Source organism: Myotis myotis, unplaced genomic scaffold (genome assembly GCF_014108235.1).
Source record: "Myotis myotis isolate mMyoMyo1 unplaced genomic scaffold, mMyoMyo1.p scaffold_m19_p_9, whole genome shotgun sequence".
NCBI classification, from domain to species: Eukaryota; Metazoa; Chordata; class Mammalia; order Chiroptera; family Vespertilionidae; genus Myotis; species Myotis myotis.
Window position 1 is genome coordinate 61054050 of NW_023416401.1, and position 16017 is coordinate 61070066.

A 16017-nucleotide genomic window follows, 5' to 3' on the forward strand; every position below is an offset into this window, starting at 1 on the left:
AGTACATTTCATTCCTCTCCATCCCCATTGCAGAGCCAGACACCTGGTGCACGACAGGCATGCAACAAGTGTCCTGTGGTCTACACTGTCCCCAGAGATGCAGGTGATCTCTCGCTCTGCCCATTTCTCCCACCCCAAAAGCAAGTCCCCAGTTGGCTCACTTAACTGAAGCACCCAGGGACGGTTAACCACAAGACTGGTGACAGAAACAGAGGATGAAACAGGAGCAGCTGTGAGAGCTACAGTTAGATCCTTGACAAATCCACTGGCAGGTGTGACCACAACATGGTCCCTGGAGACCATAGTGGGGGTAAACTTCAATCTGATGGCAACTCTAGGATAAGTGGGCCTACCCAAATCACACGTCCCAAAACAAAACCATCAGCATGGAGTTCAAAATATAGTCTCCAAGGTCAACTGTTTTTATTCACAACACTTCTGGCAACCAAATGTATGGGTTTCCTCTCCGCTCAACAACCAAGTCTCTGACTCTCCAGACACCAACTGCATACCCTACAGTTCCGGCGCTACCTGGAGTTAGCGCAGGTTAAGGACTCAGACCCACAAGACTGCCCCCACTTCAGATGCCAGTCAAAAGTCCCAGGTTGCCACTTTTATTTCTGACTATAAATTGGTTTGATATTTAATATCAAACCTCTCTTCAGGTTTGATAATTGCTAGAATGGCTCACAGAACCCAGAAAAGGGCTTTAGTTACTATTACCCATTTATTATAAAGGATGCAACTCCCAGGAAGAGCCAAATGGAAGGAATGCATAGAAGATGGGGGAGTGGGGAGCCTCCATGCCCTCTTCGGACAGGCCATCCTCCAATGTGTTGACCAACCTGGGAGCTCTCCAAACCCCCGAAGTTTAGGGGCTTTTTTTGGTGGTTCCATTACACAGCCATGACGAAATCATTGCCATTGGTGACTAACTCAATCTCCAGTTCCTCTCCCCTCCCTGGTCAGGAAGTGGGACTGAAAGTTCCAAACCTCTAATCACATGATCGGTTCCTCTGGCAACCAGCCCCCATCCTGAAGCTATCTAGGGGCCCAACTAGAGTCACCTTATTAGCATAAACTCCGATGTGGTTGAAAGGGGCTTTTTAGGAATACCAAAAGATACTTCCATAACTCAGGAAATTTCAAGGGTTGTAGAAGTTCTCCAGGGACAAAGACCACATCTTTTTCTTACAGAATCATACAAGGTTTGAGTAGATTCTTGACTTAAATTTTTTTTTTTTAACATTCCAGAAGATGCGGAGACAACTTGGTGTGTGACAGGAATTTCCAAGTTGTTTAGCTTCCCCGCCTTGCACCACCGAATTAGCCCTTGGCCCAAAGCTCATAATTCTTCAAATCACACTTTGAACTCTTGCTTTTTGGCTAACGGATTTTGAACTATTCTACACTAATACTTATTTAGGCTAAAGCAAGCTATGGTTTTTAACTCTTTTTAGAGAAGGGGGGTATAGGGACATTACACATAGTTTGGAGGTATCTAATGAAGAAACACAATTAAGAATCATTTGTCTAACTCACATAGGCCACTGTCCTCTCTGCTCTTTAAATACTAGTATCTTGTTGGTATTTTTTAAAGTCCTATACTGTAATCTTTTCTACAATAGTTCTCCATGCTTCCCTCTAGTGCAGTGGTTCTCAACCTTCCTAATGCCGCGACCCTTTAATACAGTTCCTCATGTTGTGGTGACCCCCACTTTCATTGTTACAAATTGAACATAATTGAAGCATAGTGATTAATCACAAAAACAATATGTAATTATATATGTGTTTTCCAATGGTCTTAGGCGACCCCTGTGAAAGGGTCGTTCGACCCCCAAAGGGGTCGCGACCCACAGGTTGAGAACCACTGCTCTAGTGAGCGTAAAAAGGAACTGCAGATACCTTCTTCTTTGAAGAAAAAAAATACTTTAATTGACTTGTTAGAGAGAGAGGGAGAAGGAGAGTGGAACATCGATGAGAAACATTGATCGGCTGCCTCCTGCATGCCCCCTACTGGGGATCGAGTCCTCAACCAGGGCATGTGCCCTGACCAGGAATCAAACCAGTGACTTGGTGCATGGGACTATGCTTAAGCAACTGAGCCACACTGGCCTGGGCTGCAGCTATCTTCTTATGAAACTCTACTACTCTGTTACACAAGGCCTTCACAAATGCTGTTCACTCACAAATTCCTTTCCAAATTTCTTGTCTCACTAACTCCTTGTTCTCTAGATAAGCGGTCAACAACCAGTGGTCCGCGGACCACTGGGGGTCCGTGAGGTCCGAAAGGTTGGCGACCGCTGCTCTAGATCTCACTGTAAATGTCATTTCTTCAGAAAGCCCTTTTCTTATTTACCCACCAATCCAAATTAGGCTCCTGTTATTCTCTAATAATATCCTATAATATTACTTCATGGCATTTATCATAATTTGTAATTATACATTTGTGTGTGTTTGGTTAATACTTATCCTGTCTCTCCTTCCCCATTAAAGTACAAGCTCTGTGAGTTCAGGGACCATGTCAGTGTTGCCCACATCTATATATCCAATGCCCAGAATAGCATGGCGCATAGTAGGTATTCACCATTTATTTGTTAAATAGTTAGCAGCTTTCCCTGGCCAAGTAGCTCAGTTGGTTAGAATATGGTCCTGATATGCCAATGCTGCAGGTTCGATCCCTGGTCAAGGCACATACAAGAAGCAACCAGTGAATGCATAAATAAGTGGAACCACAAATCAATATTTTTCTTTCTCTCCACCCCCCCCCCATTTCTCTCTCCCCCCCCCTCTCTCTCTCAAAAAAAATCAATTTAAAAAAAATGCCAGCTTTTCTATAGAGGCCTAGGATTTTCTGAACATGATTTGCCCAGTACTAGCTTCTAGTTCCCTAAGGATACAAATTGTTCATGGTATCTTCTGAACACAGGACCCTGTCACAGCAGCAAGTACATTTTAAATGTCTGCTCTAGTCCACATACTATGTGCTTGTTGCTTTAAATCATTGCTAATCCTCACAATGGTCCTGCAAGGCAGGGATTATCACCCCATTTTACAGGCAAGGACCCTGAGATTCACAGAGGTAAATTAAATTCCTCATAGTCACATGGTTAGTAAGCAGACACAACCAGAATTCAGACGCAGCACAGAGGCCAGGGTCTGTGCCCTCTCTACTCAGTCCCTACGTCTCAACCAGGAAGCACAACCCCCCAGGGATATACTTCCACAGGCCTGAGAATATGAGAAGCCACAAGACCAACATATGGCCCATTTCTGGTATTTCTTTTTTTTCCTGATGGTAAATAACAAAAAATATTTTTGTGTAAAAAAACCCCCCACATATTTTAAAGTATAATATGTAATACATTTAAAGAAATTTAAAGACATGTCATGGCTGTTGCCTAGGCTGGCCTCAGGACCCTCCTTGGAAAAACATGAGAAGCACTTACTTGTCACTTTGTCTTGCTTCATTTTATGTCCCTTTATCTTGTTGCTCTATTTTTTAAATACCAGCACTCCAACTCAATCTTCATTTCCACTCCCACCCTCTTTTCACTAGAAAAATTAAAATGTTTAAAGAAAGTGACAGTGTATCAGCCACAGGCATATCATTTTCAAAAACGTTAGTCATTTATGAGGACACCTTTTTGTAGGTACAATAAATCTGATTGATTTTTATTACACATCTTAGTTTAGAATCACTTTTACATTCCTAGACAAAGAGATGATACAAATAAATATCAATTGTAAAACTTAGAGCCCCAAGTATTGGCATGTTCTTTGTCTAAAGGTAGCCAAAGAGAAGGTCAAGATCTATATTAACTCTAAAGAGCCATAAAGCCCACTGCCTCCTTCCTGCACCAGGATTACTCATTTCATAAATAACCTCAAAAGCATTTCATTCAAGAAACAAGGGCAAGGAGAAAGGTGGCAGATTTCTGAACAGTACAAGACAAAACCTTGTGAGATAGACAATAGCCAGGCCCACTGTTCTTATCCAGTTCCCTCTGAGCATTTTGATTATGGCTTTTAGAGTATATTAATAGCCCCATTTTCGTCCACTGATGGTGTTCAGATGGCCCAAGGTGTTACTTGCAGTGAGCCTTGACCTCTAGTGGGAAATGTGAGGCAGAACTGATATCCCATGTTAACGGAATTGACACTTCTCAGCAACTTGGCAACAATTTTACATTCAGTGAGGGAGGACTTACAAGAGTCAGACAGGAAAAGCAGAGAGCAGCCCAGGGCCCACGCCTGAGCTGCAGAACTCTGATGCCCTTGGTCATGGAGGTGGGGTGGTGCAATTCAAGCAGCATGCAGGCAGGCATTCGATAGGGAACAATCCAACGTTAAGTCAGTCTTAAGAAAGTGCTTCATGCCTATGATTTCTGGCCTTGGGTTCTGGATCCAGGGGTCTGGGCGACAGGTGACTTTAAAATATAAAGCCAGATACATTCCTACTGATCAGAGCAAAAAGGCGCCTGAGGAGGGTTGCACACACAGTCTCAAACTCCTTCTCTCAGATGATCTTCTTAGCGTTAGGTTGGCTTCCAGACTTCACTAACTGCTGCTGGCCCTCAGATGGCTTGGAACATTCTAGCATGACTACAGACAGGAAACCTGGTCCCTCAGTGGGCCTGGGAGGTCCTCCACACATTTGGCTCAATTCAGAGCCCAACACAGCAGTTTATGTTCTGCTATCTGCTCTATTCAAATATTTATCGGATCCACTGTGAGAGAAGAAAAGCACCGAGACTGCTTGGGAAGCGACAGCTTCACCTCCACTCAGGCGTTCCTCTACTTTGTTCACAGACCATCAGGAGAGTACAAGGCAAGTTGTTTCACTAGCCCTGCTTGTCAACTTAGCTTTCTTTTGCCTTCTTAGAAAAGCTCTATGGTCACGCAACCACCCTTGATCAGAATAGCCACCTTGAGACATCAGTATTAAGGTATCGTGTTATCTGCAGTGTTCAATTCTCAAACTTGCCAGATGAATATTTTCAGCCTATAGAATTCATACTAGCTTTGAAAAAATGAGGGGCAAGAGACAGGTATAACTGGCAGAAAACCATCTTAAGTTACCACCTGGTCATGTGGTTCCTATTCAAACTGGTAAAGTCTTAGTAAATAAGAGAGAAGCAGGGTTTGATCCCAAGGAAGATGAGGGAAGTCTCCATCAGGTTCTGGGAATTACTGAAAAGGACCCTGGGTTCAGAAAGAATAGTAACTAAAAAGGAGATAAGCTGCCAGATGACAGATCTCCATTTGTAGAATGCTGTGACATTGCACTTGGTACCTCCTCTTTCCCACAGGTTCTGATCCAGAAACGTGCCCTGGGGACTGAGCAGCTGAGTAAAAATATAACTCAAGGCCCACCTGAGTCGCCACCTTCCTGAGGCACCATGCCAGCAAGGTACACCAGGGGGGCAGACCTGGGGACTCACACTGCCCCCAGGCTGGGCTCGTGGACTCAGACACCCACATGGGAGTGCTTCCAACTGGATTAGTCATTCAATGGGCCTTTAATACAGACAAAGGCAACAACTGTACATTAGTGTATTTCTAAAACCGGGCAAGTTCTTGGTCTCTATCTTTCTCTTACAGACACACATGGACACACTCAAAGAACACAGGCACCACTGTGCTTGCACATCCACACACACTTATGAGTTTCTCTTGGGGGAAAAAGGAGTAACATTCACCTAATGACCAACTTAAAATGAAGCTTTGAATTTCAATAATACAAAGAACTAAAACTTATAAACCAAACTAGTATATGTAAACGGGGAACTTCTAACTCCCCTCTGAACCTATGCAATCACACAGCACCTCCTAGCCACCCTTTAGGTTCTGCCTGGGAGAGCCGCCATCCTAGGGTTTGGTGAGTTTCAGCTGAAGGCAGGCAGGTTCATTTGCTCCCACCTTTGTCTTCCCTTCACACTGCACTGAGCCTCATGTCTCTGTCTCTGCATCTGCCTAGCACCCTTATGCTCTCTCCGTAAATATGGGACAAAGTGGGGAATTCAAAAGTGCCACCATATGTCTCATTCCCCCTACTTATGTCCAAACAGAGAAGGCAGAGCCAGCCTCCCTTCTCCCACAAACAGGCCCTCTGTAGAGCATGCCCAGGAGGAGATGGGCCTAGGAAGGATGCTCAGAGTACACACGCTTGGCTAAAGATGGTGACAAATGACGAGTAAAATGACACGGTGTATGGACATGGCATCAGCTTACAGATTTATGTCTTTGACAGGATGGTCATGGTTTTGAGGTTTTTAAAGAAGCTGTTTCTCTAAACTCTCCAAGGAGGCAAAGGGAATGTGATTTCTGCTGCTTCCAACATTAATCCCTCAGGAGTGAAATTGGTAGCTTCCTTGGAAAACATTTCCTCATTCAGCAGATCCCAAAGATAGATCCCCTTCTTACTGAGGAGCATGGATCATGCCCACTGGGGTTTGGATCCAAAGGAGATTTTTTTCAACCTACAAGAACAAGCATGTGTTCAAGTTCTAGGGCTTCCACTTTTCAACCTCACTGTTATTTTATCCTGAGGCTCTAAAGACTTGGTCCTGCTAAGGTGACTCCTGATTCTGCCCTATTGTTCAGCAAGAAGGGAGCCCAGTGTAAAGAACAGGCTAGAAAAGGAGAGAGGAGAAGGGAAGGGAAAGGAAGGGAGAGAAGGCAAGGGAGAAGGGAAGCAAGGTCACTGGTCATCCTCTTGCTTTCCACTGCGACTATCGCACGTTACCTTACCCATGCATATCTGAGATGCTAGTTAAGGGACGTTGCCCAGAGGAGCTGAATGCCAGGTTAGGACCAGCACCTTTCAGCCAGATTGAGTTGGTTAATCTGCAAAGAGGCCATCGCTTCTCCCCAGGGGAATGTTCTGAGTTTGGGCTGGAGTCCTCTCTGCAGGTATTTGCTCATCTCTTTTCTCAGAAGGCAAATGCTGTTTAAACCCCAGGAGAGCAGGAACTGGCTTTACTTTGGAACCAGCCCCCGAGACTGTGGATAAAGCTGAGATGCAGGGGTTCCTGAGGAAGAAGAGGAAGATCCCGACTTCCTTCCGCTTTTAGGCCTGCAAAAGTCAAGCACATATTCACATTATTAAATGTCCCATCTCTGTCACCAGCACAGGTCAGACTCCTTTCCCACCAAGTGCCATTAACATTTCCAGGTGCTCTTTCATCAATGGCCTTTCAGCTGTAAAAGCATGAGAATGGCATAGCCCAACCCTCTGCACATGGCCAACACAACCTGCCAACCAAGAGTGAAACCTCAGAGAAGGGACTCTGATTCTCAGCCATTGTTCCTCCATTTAAATCAAATCTTGACTGTCTTCTCCAAAGTGGCAAAAAATATTAAGTTTCCAGGTAGAATTTCTTCCATTTTTGGTTTTACACCCAGTTGTTTCCTTAAACTTCTAATCCAGAATTTAATATGGTAGAATTTCTAATTTAGCACCAATTAAGTCCCTGGTACCTGGTGGGGACCAAAGAACTGTCCCCTGTTTCACTAGAACACACGCTCCTTATACTAGGAGCCAGGCACATTCGGCATTCTGGTATTCAGTCTACCTGGCATAATGCCTGAACCATAAATATTTGTGTAATAAGTGAATAAACCCAGGAGTAATATGGCATTATTTTCTGGTGTATCCTGTAAAGCATTTTAGGATAAACAAGCACTCTTGCCACCCTCGACTTTCATTTGTCCTTGTCTAAACATAGGTCATCAAGAGCCACTTACCTGGTCTTGGATTTCTTATTTGCAGTACTTTCAAAGGATGATGCATCCACCTGTATTTCATCTTCGTCCTGCAGAGCCGCATCCAATGCCGCCTGGACTTTGGGGGCAATGGCGGGGCCCTCATAGTCCCTGGTGGTCCGGCTGGGCATGTCCAGCTCTAGCAGCACAATGTTTTCTGCCTGCAGAAGCACAGCCATAACCAGCAAGGTTGGTTTCCAATCAGACACAGAGAGTACAAGCAAAGTAGACCCCCTCCAAAAGCAGAACTGCAAATTGCTTGCTACTCAGAGCCTACCAAGTTCCTGCCTAGAAGTGATGTAGTTTTATAACATTTTTCCTGGTGGGATTAGATGCTTTTTATTTTCTTCTATAGGCTTTTCACTATTTTCCTTAAAAAAAATTTTTTTTAAACAATGAACATGTATTATACCCTAAGGCAGTGACGGCGAACCTTTTGAGCTCGGCGTGTCAGCATTTTGAAAAACCCTAACTTAACTCTGGTGCCGTGTCACATATAGACATTTTTTGATATTTGCAACCATAGTAAAACAAAGATTTATATTTTTGATATTTATTTTATATATTTAAATGCCATTTAACAAAGAAAAATCAACCAAAAAAATGAGTTCGCGTGTCACCTCTGACACGCGTGTCATAGGTTCGCCATCACTGCCTAAGGGGAATAATAATAAATTAAGTAAAACCCATTTGTTGAAGACAATGTAAAAAATACAAAAAGGTATAAAGAAGAACACAGTAATCGCCAATAATCTCACCACCTAAGGCAGCTTTGATGAATGTCTTGGTTGCTAAGGGGAGAGGGCAGGGATGGTGTATGTGTGTGGAGGGTGTGTGTGGTAGTGTATGTGCATGTAACCACATTTGAAAAATCAGTTTGGAAAAATAAATAAATAATAAAAAGAATAATCAGTCAGGGCCCGCTTCATAATTGGCCTTGTGGAGGGATTTCTTCACTTGCTACCCGGTGGTGGGCCTTTTCTGAGCTCCCCCATACCGAGGCAAATGCATATCAGAAGAGCGCCCAGGTTACACATCCTGTCCTCCAGCTCCTCCCACTCAGCAGAGTTCAGGCCCCAGCACTCCAGAGCGGGTAGGAGGGGTCACTGGGAGGAGAAGGTGAAGAGAGGGAGTGGCTTTACTTCGCAATTTTATATACTGAGATACTGCTTAAAATTTCTCTTAATGGATTGGGTCTATTGCTAAAAACACCTGCATGCCACAGCTTTAAATTCTACCTTTGGATCAGGTTTGCCCCCTGGAAATCTACATATTTGATTTGTAGGCTTTAAAAGCATGTTTTTGGCTTAAGACATGAAATAACCGGCAAGATATGCACCCTCTGAAACTGTTATAAAAATGCTTCTGAGGACTCTGTCTGACACATTACTCATCTTCCACTATATAAAACTCCATCCAATACATCTTTTTTGCTTTTGTTTTATTTTAAATAACTCAGTGCCAGGAAGGCAGCACCTGAGGAGCTAACTAATTCTAATCTGTTTCACTCTGGCTGCCAAGGGAGACTCAAATATATTTTAAATAAAAACCTTTCATTATCAAAATTATACAGGTTCCCCACAGATAGTTATAAAATACAGATTAGCAAAAAGAAGAAAATTTAAATTGAGTGTATTTCTAATAACCAGGGATAACCAGTTCACATTTTGATATATTTTGTCCCAGATTTTTTTATTCATATATACACTTGCAGAACCAATTGTTTTATAACTTAACAATACATCATGTCTCCTGGTTCCTCCACTTACCAGCTGCCTACTAAGGACTACTGCATAGAGTAGGTGGGAGGGTTTAGTACAGAAGGCAATAAAGCACTGAATAGAATGCCTGGCACACAGCAAATGCTTATAAATAGCTCATTCAGTATTATTATATGTTTGGGTCATTAAACAGGTCTTCATTGTGGCACTTTCAATTACTTCCTGACTGACCCACATTATGTTAAATGGAAGTACCGTAACTTCTTTAACACATCTCCATCTCCTATCACTGACACCAACGTTCTTCCCAGTCTTCCCAAAGAGCCATTTTTGTTAATCCGCACCTGAGGATATTTTTTCCACTGATTTTTAAAAATATATATATTTTATTGATTTTTTACAGAGAGGAAGGGAGAGGGATAGTTAGAAACATCGATGAGAGAGAAACATGGATTTAGCTACCTCCTGCACACTCCCTACTGGGGATGTGCCCGCAACCAAAGTACATGCCCTTGACCGGAATTGAACCTGGGACCCTTCAGTCTGCAGGCTGACGCTCTATCCACTGAGCCAAACCGGTTAGGGCTCCACTGACTTTTTAGAGAGTGGAAGAGATAGGGAAAGACAGAGAGAAACATTGATGTGAGAGAAAAACATTGATTGGTTCCCTCCTGCACAGGCCCCAACCACGGTCCCGGGCCAGGGAGAGAAGCCTGCAACCAATGTGCCCTTGACCAGAATCGAACCTGGGACCCTTCGGTCCGCAGGCTGATGCACTATTCACTGAGCCAAACCGGCTATAGCTTCACAGAGCCATTTTAAATTTTTTTGTTTGTTTGTTTTGTTTTTATTTTTTATTGATTTCAGAGAGAGGGAGAAAGAGAGATAGAAACCATCAATGATGAGAATCATTGATTAGCTACCTCCTGCACACCCCCCTACTGGTGATCTAGCCCATAACGAGGGCATGTGCCCCAACCCAGAACCAAACCATGACCACCTGATTCATGGATCTATGCTCAACCACTGAGCCACACCAACTGGGCCCACAGAGCCATTTAAAAACTTATCATTGCCGAAACCGGTTTGGCTCAGTGGATAGAGCGTCGGCCTGCGGACTGAGAGGTCCCAGGTTCGATTCCGGTCAAGGGCATGTACCTGGGTTGCGGGCATATCCCCAATAGGAGATGTGCAGGAGGCAGCTGATCGATGATTCTCTCTCATGGATGTTTCTAACTATCTCTCTCCCTTCCTCTCTGTAAAAAATCAATAAAATATATATTAAAAAAAAAAACAACTTATCGTTAATATTTATTGGCCATTATGGACAGGATGCTTATACTCTCCTCCTTCCCTAGTCCTGATTTTCTAAATCTCGTTCTATTTTACCTTTTTATTTATAATTATTTGTTATTTGTTATTTGTTAAAATTGCTATATTAAGCCCAGCCAGCATGGCTCAGTGATTGAGCACTACCTATGAACCAGGAGGTCACAATTTGATTCCCAGTTAGGGCATATGCCCCGTTTGTGGGCTTGATCCCCACTGTGGGGTGTGCAAGAGGCAGCTAATCAATGATTCTCTCTCATCATTGATGTTTCTATCTCTCTCTCCCTCTCTAGTCCTCTCTGAAATCAATAAAAAAATATATTTTTAAAATGTTGTTACATTAATATAAATTTCCTCAGGTGCCTCCGGAAAGAGTCAGGATGAAAACTCTGTGACTTTGCAGAACGGTGCCTAAACTCCTCTAAAAGAGAGCGGAAAGGAAGATAAGAACAATCTTCTCACCCTGTATCGGGCCTCTGGACGAATCATCATGGACATTCTTGCGTGCTGGCTCAATGGTCTCTTATATCCCACAGCTGAGACGGGCCGCTTCATCATCTGCTGATTCCTGGAAATGCACTGCAGTGGTTAAAGGCCTGGCTGGCGTGTGGTCCACAGCCCCAGGATCGGTACTGTGGAGCCAGCACTCAGAAGACTCTGAGCCTGCTTAACGAGAACCTGAAGCAAGTGACTCCCTGGATTGAAGGCTGACATGGAAATGACACAGGAGCTGCTTCTACTTTCTGCTTGAGTTGCCGTCTGAGATGGTAGGCATGAAACATAGCTGTCAACACTCCCCACCCCTGTGTCCTTGGCAGACATCTTCCATTTTTCCAGCAGGACCCAGACTTATACTGAGAGTCCTTCTCAAAACGGTGTCAGACTGACACACAAGATCACACCTGCCTATTGCCCCTCATCTGGCCTATCTTGCTTCACTTGACAGCTGGGGAAGCTGAAATGAGGAACTCAGGAAAGGTCATTAGTTCACTGTGACAAAGTCTCCCAGTTCTAATACCGTACTCATCAAACTTTTATCTTGTGGAACTATGGCCATCACAAAAGCAGAGATGCAGCTGGTTCCAACTTTAAATGAATGAAACTGTGTTCTTACCATACCTCTCTGGCCAAGTCCAGCTTGCCAACATTCCTTCCCTCCTGCCCACCTTAAAGTCTACTTAAAGTCAATAGTACTTACTCCAGTCTGGTTATAGGATGTAATTTCCAATGATCTTCCTCTTCATCAAAGAAGGATCTATTCATAATTTTACTTTTTTCTTCCAGAGGGATAAAGTTTTCTATAATAAGATGCCTGTAAGAGCACACATAGAGGGGTGAATACAAATAGAGAAAGAATACAGATGGAGGGTTCGCTATCTGGTCCCATGTGTAGTGAGTAATTAGATAAGTCAGGTTACTCAGCAAACATTCACTAAGCAGGTATCATGAACCTGCCATCATACAAAGAACTGGGGCCAGACATGAATGACACTTGGTCCCTGCCTGAGACAGAGAGGTAACGAACGGTACAGCACTCTTAGGTATGACAGGTGCTGACAGTGGTCTGCCCGAGGAATAAGGAGAAGCAGCTTGAGGAGCTGAAAGAACTGAAGAGGGAGATGATACCTGGACTACACTAGAGTGAACCTGTGCTATTTGAAGTACCTTTTGGAGGAACACTGGTACTGCTAACCCAGCTCATTAACTTCCAACATGCTGAAAACAGATTAGAAATTAAACTGCTTCCTCCAATCCCCTGGATTGTTGCCAGAGATGGAAAATTTCACATTCTAATCACTAGGACAAAGAGTAGGACCAAATATTTCAGTCCCTTAGACTTCTCAGAATGAGAGCCATTCCTGAGAAGAGTTTGTGTCAGAAGCATCCAGGGAACATGGCAAACATGAAAGAGGAGACCACTGGGTTGTCTCACCATGGTGATGATGACTGTCTCCTGCCACATTTCTGCATTCACTCTTTCAGAGCCTCAGGACAGAACAATGCCAAAGGGGTGTTAATGTGAGAGGGACGCACAACAAACACCAGAGGTGAAGGGTACTGGGTGTAAAAAACAGATTGACTCACTGTTTATTCAAAAGAAAAGCTAAAAATGCCTTCATTAAGGAAAAAATATAGTATTCTGGAGAGATGAAATTTTCTCTTCATTTTACTTGACATTTAAGAAATTATTTTTCACAACATATATTTGTTTGTTTTTCTGATTTTAAAGGGCCTATTTACACATTAGAAATTTTGAAAAAATATCATTACACATAATTTCACTATCCAGAAATAGCTATTATTAATATTTTGGCATATTTTGTTCTGATCTCTTTTCCAGGTGTGCATACCTAGAAAGAGGACTGATACATACATTTAATATTTTTTAATTTCAACCCTTTATAAAAAAAAGTGATCTTAGAGGAAGGGAGAGAGGGAGAGAGGGAGAGAGGGAGAGAGGGAGAGGGAGAGAGAGAGAGAGAGAGAGAGAGAGAGAGAGAGAGAGAGAGAAACATTGATGTGAAAAAGAAACATCAATCAGTTGCCTACTGTACACTCCGACTGGGATCGAACCAGCAACTTGGGCATGTGTCCTTAGGGGAATCTAACCTGCCACCTTTCGGTGTATGGGATGACACTGTAACCAACTGAGCCACATTGGCCAAGGCCACTCATTTAATTTTAAGGGCTTCTTTTAAAATTTAAAACGTGGTTGTTAAAATAATCCCTTTGAAAAGTTCTTCTTTAAAGAAAAATTCCAGCTAATGCTGTGGAAGGACTGATACAGAAAAACATCATTTTGTAAGTCCTAATGAAATAAAAGATCCAGACAAAGATCATTATTGGTTGAAACTATTAGGTCAATGGTTTTCAAGCCAAGCTGCACATTAATATCATTTAGAGAGTTCTGAACACATCTTGCCCAGATCTATGACAAATCAATGGTTCTCAAAGTATGTTCACTGAACCAGGAGGAGCAACGACTAGACCTTGTTAGAAAGGAAAATTCTCAGGCCCCACGCCAGACACCGAATCAAGCTCTCTGGGTATGGGGCCCAGCCACCTGTGTTTAACAAGCCCTTCAGATGATTCGGTGCCTGCTAAAGTTTAAGGACCCTGCCCCAGAGCAATGAAATAAAAATCTCTGGGGTGGGGCCCAAGAATCATTACTTTACAAACTCCTGAGATGATTTCTATGTTGAGAACCAGTGTTTCAGCGCTAGCTTTCAGTTAAAGGAAAAAAGGGGAGACAGAGACACAAATTAGACAACTCTATGAAGAAGCAGACCAACAAATCTAGAATGTGAGATTTTTCTAGAGGCTACCTGACCCAACTTTTTCAACAAGTTAACTAGAAGATAAGTTCTTTTTTAAAAAAATAGATTTTTATTGATTTTTTACAGAGAGGAAGGGAGATGGATAGAGGGTTAGAAACATCGATTAGAGAGAAACATTGATCAGCTAGCTGCCTCCTGCACGCCCCACACTGGGGATCGAGCCTGCAACCAAGGTACATGCCCTCGACCGGAATCAAATCCGGGACCTTTCAGTCCATTGCCCGACGTTCTATCCAAACTGAACCAAACTGCTCAGGGCTAGAAGATAAGTTCTTAACAGAGAAATGGATTGCTCCACATTAAAATAAAGTTAAGAGACATAATTACCAAATGCAATATGTGGTCCACATATAGATCTGAATATGAACAAACTGAGAATATCTGAATATGGACAGAGTATGAGAAAATACTAAGAAACTTAATGTTGATTTTGATAGGTGGAAAGACAATATGTTCTATAAAAAATCAACAGTAGTACCAAAAGAAAATTAAAAAAACAATTCCATATAAATAGCATCAAAAATAGAATATTTAGGTTTAAATTTAACAAAAGAAGTGCAAGTAGTTGTGCACTGAAAACTATAAAACATTTTTGACAGAAAAAGAAATTCTAAATAAACAGAAAGATATCCTATATTCATGGGTCAGAACACAATATTGATAAGATGACAATGTTTTCCAAATTGATCTACAGATTCAACACAGTCCCTATTACAATTACAGCTGGCTTTTTTTTCAGAAATTGACAAGCTGATCTTAAAATTTATACGGAAATGGCCCTGGCCAGTGTGGCTCAGTTGGTTGAACATTTTCCCATGCATCGAAAGGTCACCGGTTTGGGCCTGGCTGACGTGGTTCAGTGGTTGAGCATCAGCCTATGAACTAGAAGGTCATGGTTCAATTCCCAGTCAGGGCACATACCCAGGTTGCGGGCTCGATCCCCAGTGTGGGGCATGCAGGAGGCAGCCAATCAATGACTCTCTCTCATCATTAATGTTTCTCTCTTTCCCTCTCCCTACCTCTCTGAAATCAATAAAAATATATTTTTATATATATATATTAAAAAAAAAAACCCAGAAAGGTCACCGGTTTGATTCCCAGTCATGTTGTATGCATGACACAACCAGTCGATGTTTCTCTCTCACATCAATGTTTCTTCTTTCTCCCTCTCCCTTCCTCTCTCTCTGAAATCAATTAAAAAAAAATATATATATATATATATATGGTGATTGATATATTTTTTTTAGAGAGAGAGGAAAAGAGAGGGAGAGAGACAGAAACATCAATGAGAGAGAAACATCGACTGGCTGCCTCCTGCATGCCCCCTACTGGGGATTGAGCTGCAACCCAGACATGTGCCCTGACCAGGAATCGAACCAGTGACCTCTTGGTGCCTGGGTCGATGCTCAACCACTGAACCACACTGACCAGGCTAAATATATAATTAATTTGAGAGAGGAAGGGAGCAAAAGAGTGAAGGAAGCAGAGAGAGGAGAGAGAGGGAGAGCAAGAGAGAGAAATATCAATTTGTTGTTCCACTCATTAATGCATTCATCGGTTGCTTCTTGTATGTGCCCTGACTGGGGACTGAAACCCACAACTTTGTCATATAGGGACAATGCTCTAACCAACTGAGCTACCTGGCCGGGGTAAATATATAGTTTTTAAAAACTCACTTGTATACTTTAAATAGGTGAACTGTAAAGTATGTGAATTATACTTCAAGAAAGCTTTTTAAAAATTGCACTGTGGTCATATAAGTATGCAGGAGTGACATAACATGAGGTAAGGTTTGCTTTAAAATACTTTTATGGCCCTGCCTCGTTTGGCTCTGTGGATAGAGCAGGGGTGGGCAAACTTTT

General features: G+C 42.7%; 1 protein-coding gene across 3 annotated transcripts in view; it reads right to left on the reverse strand.

Annotated features, from left to right (window-relative positions):
- Positions 1–3644: 3644 nt before the first annotated feature.
- Positions 3645–16017, reverse strand: part of KIF3B (kinesin family member 3B) — a 49430-nt gene continuing 37057 nt past the window's right edge. For all 3 annotated transcript variants that reach the window (XM_036322531.1, XM_036322532.1, XM_036322533.1), the window contains 4 exons: positions 12016–12129; positions 11280–11385; positions 7750–7928; positions 3645–7078 (listed from right to left, as the gene is read on the reverse strand). In XM_036322531.1, coding sequence (XP_036178424.1) covers positions 6982–7078; positions 7750–7928; positions 11280–11385; positions 12016–12129 — 496 coding nt within the window. In that variant the 3' untranslated portion in view covers positions 3645–6981. The remainder of the gene's footprint in view (positions 7079–7749; positions 7929–11279; positions 11386–12015; positions 12130–16017) is intronic.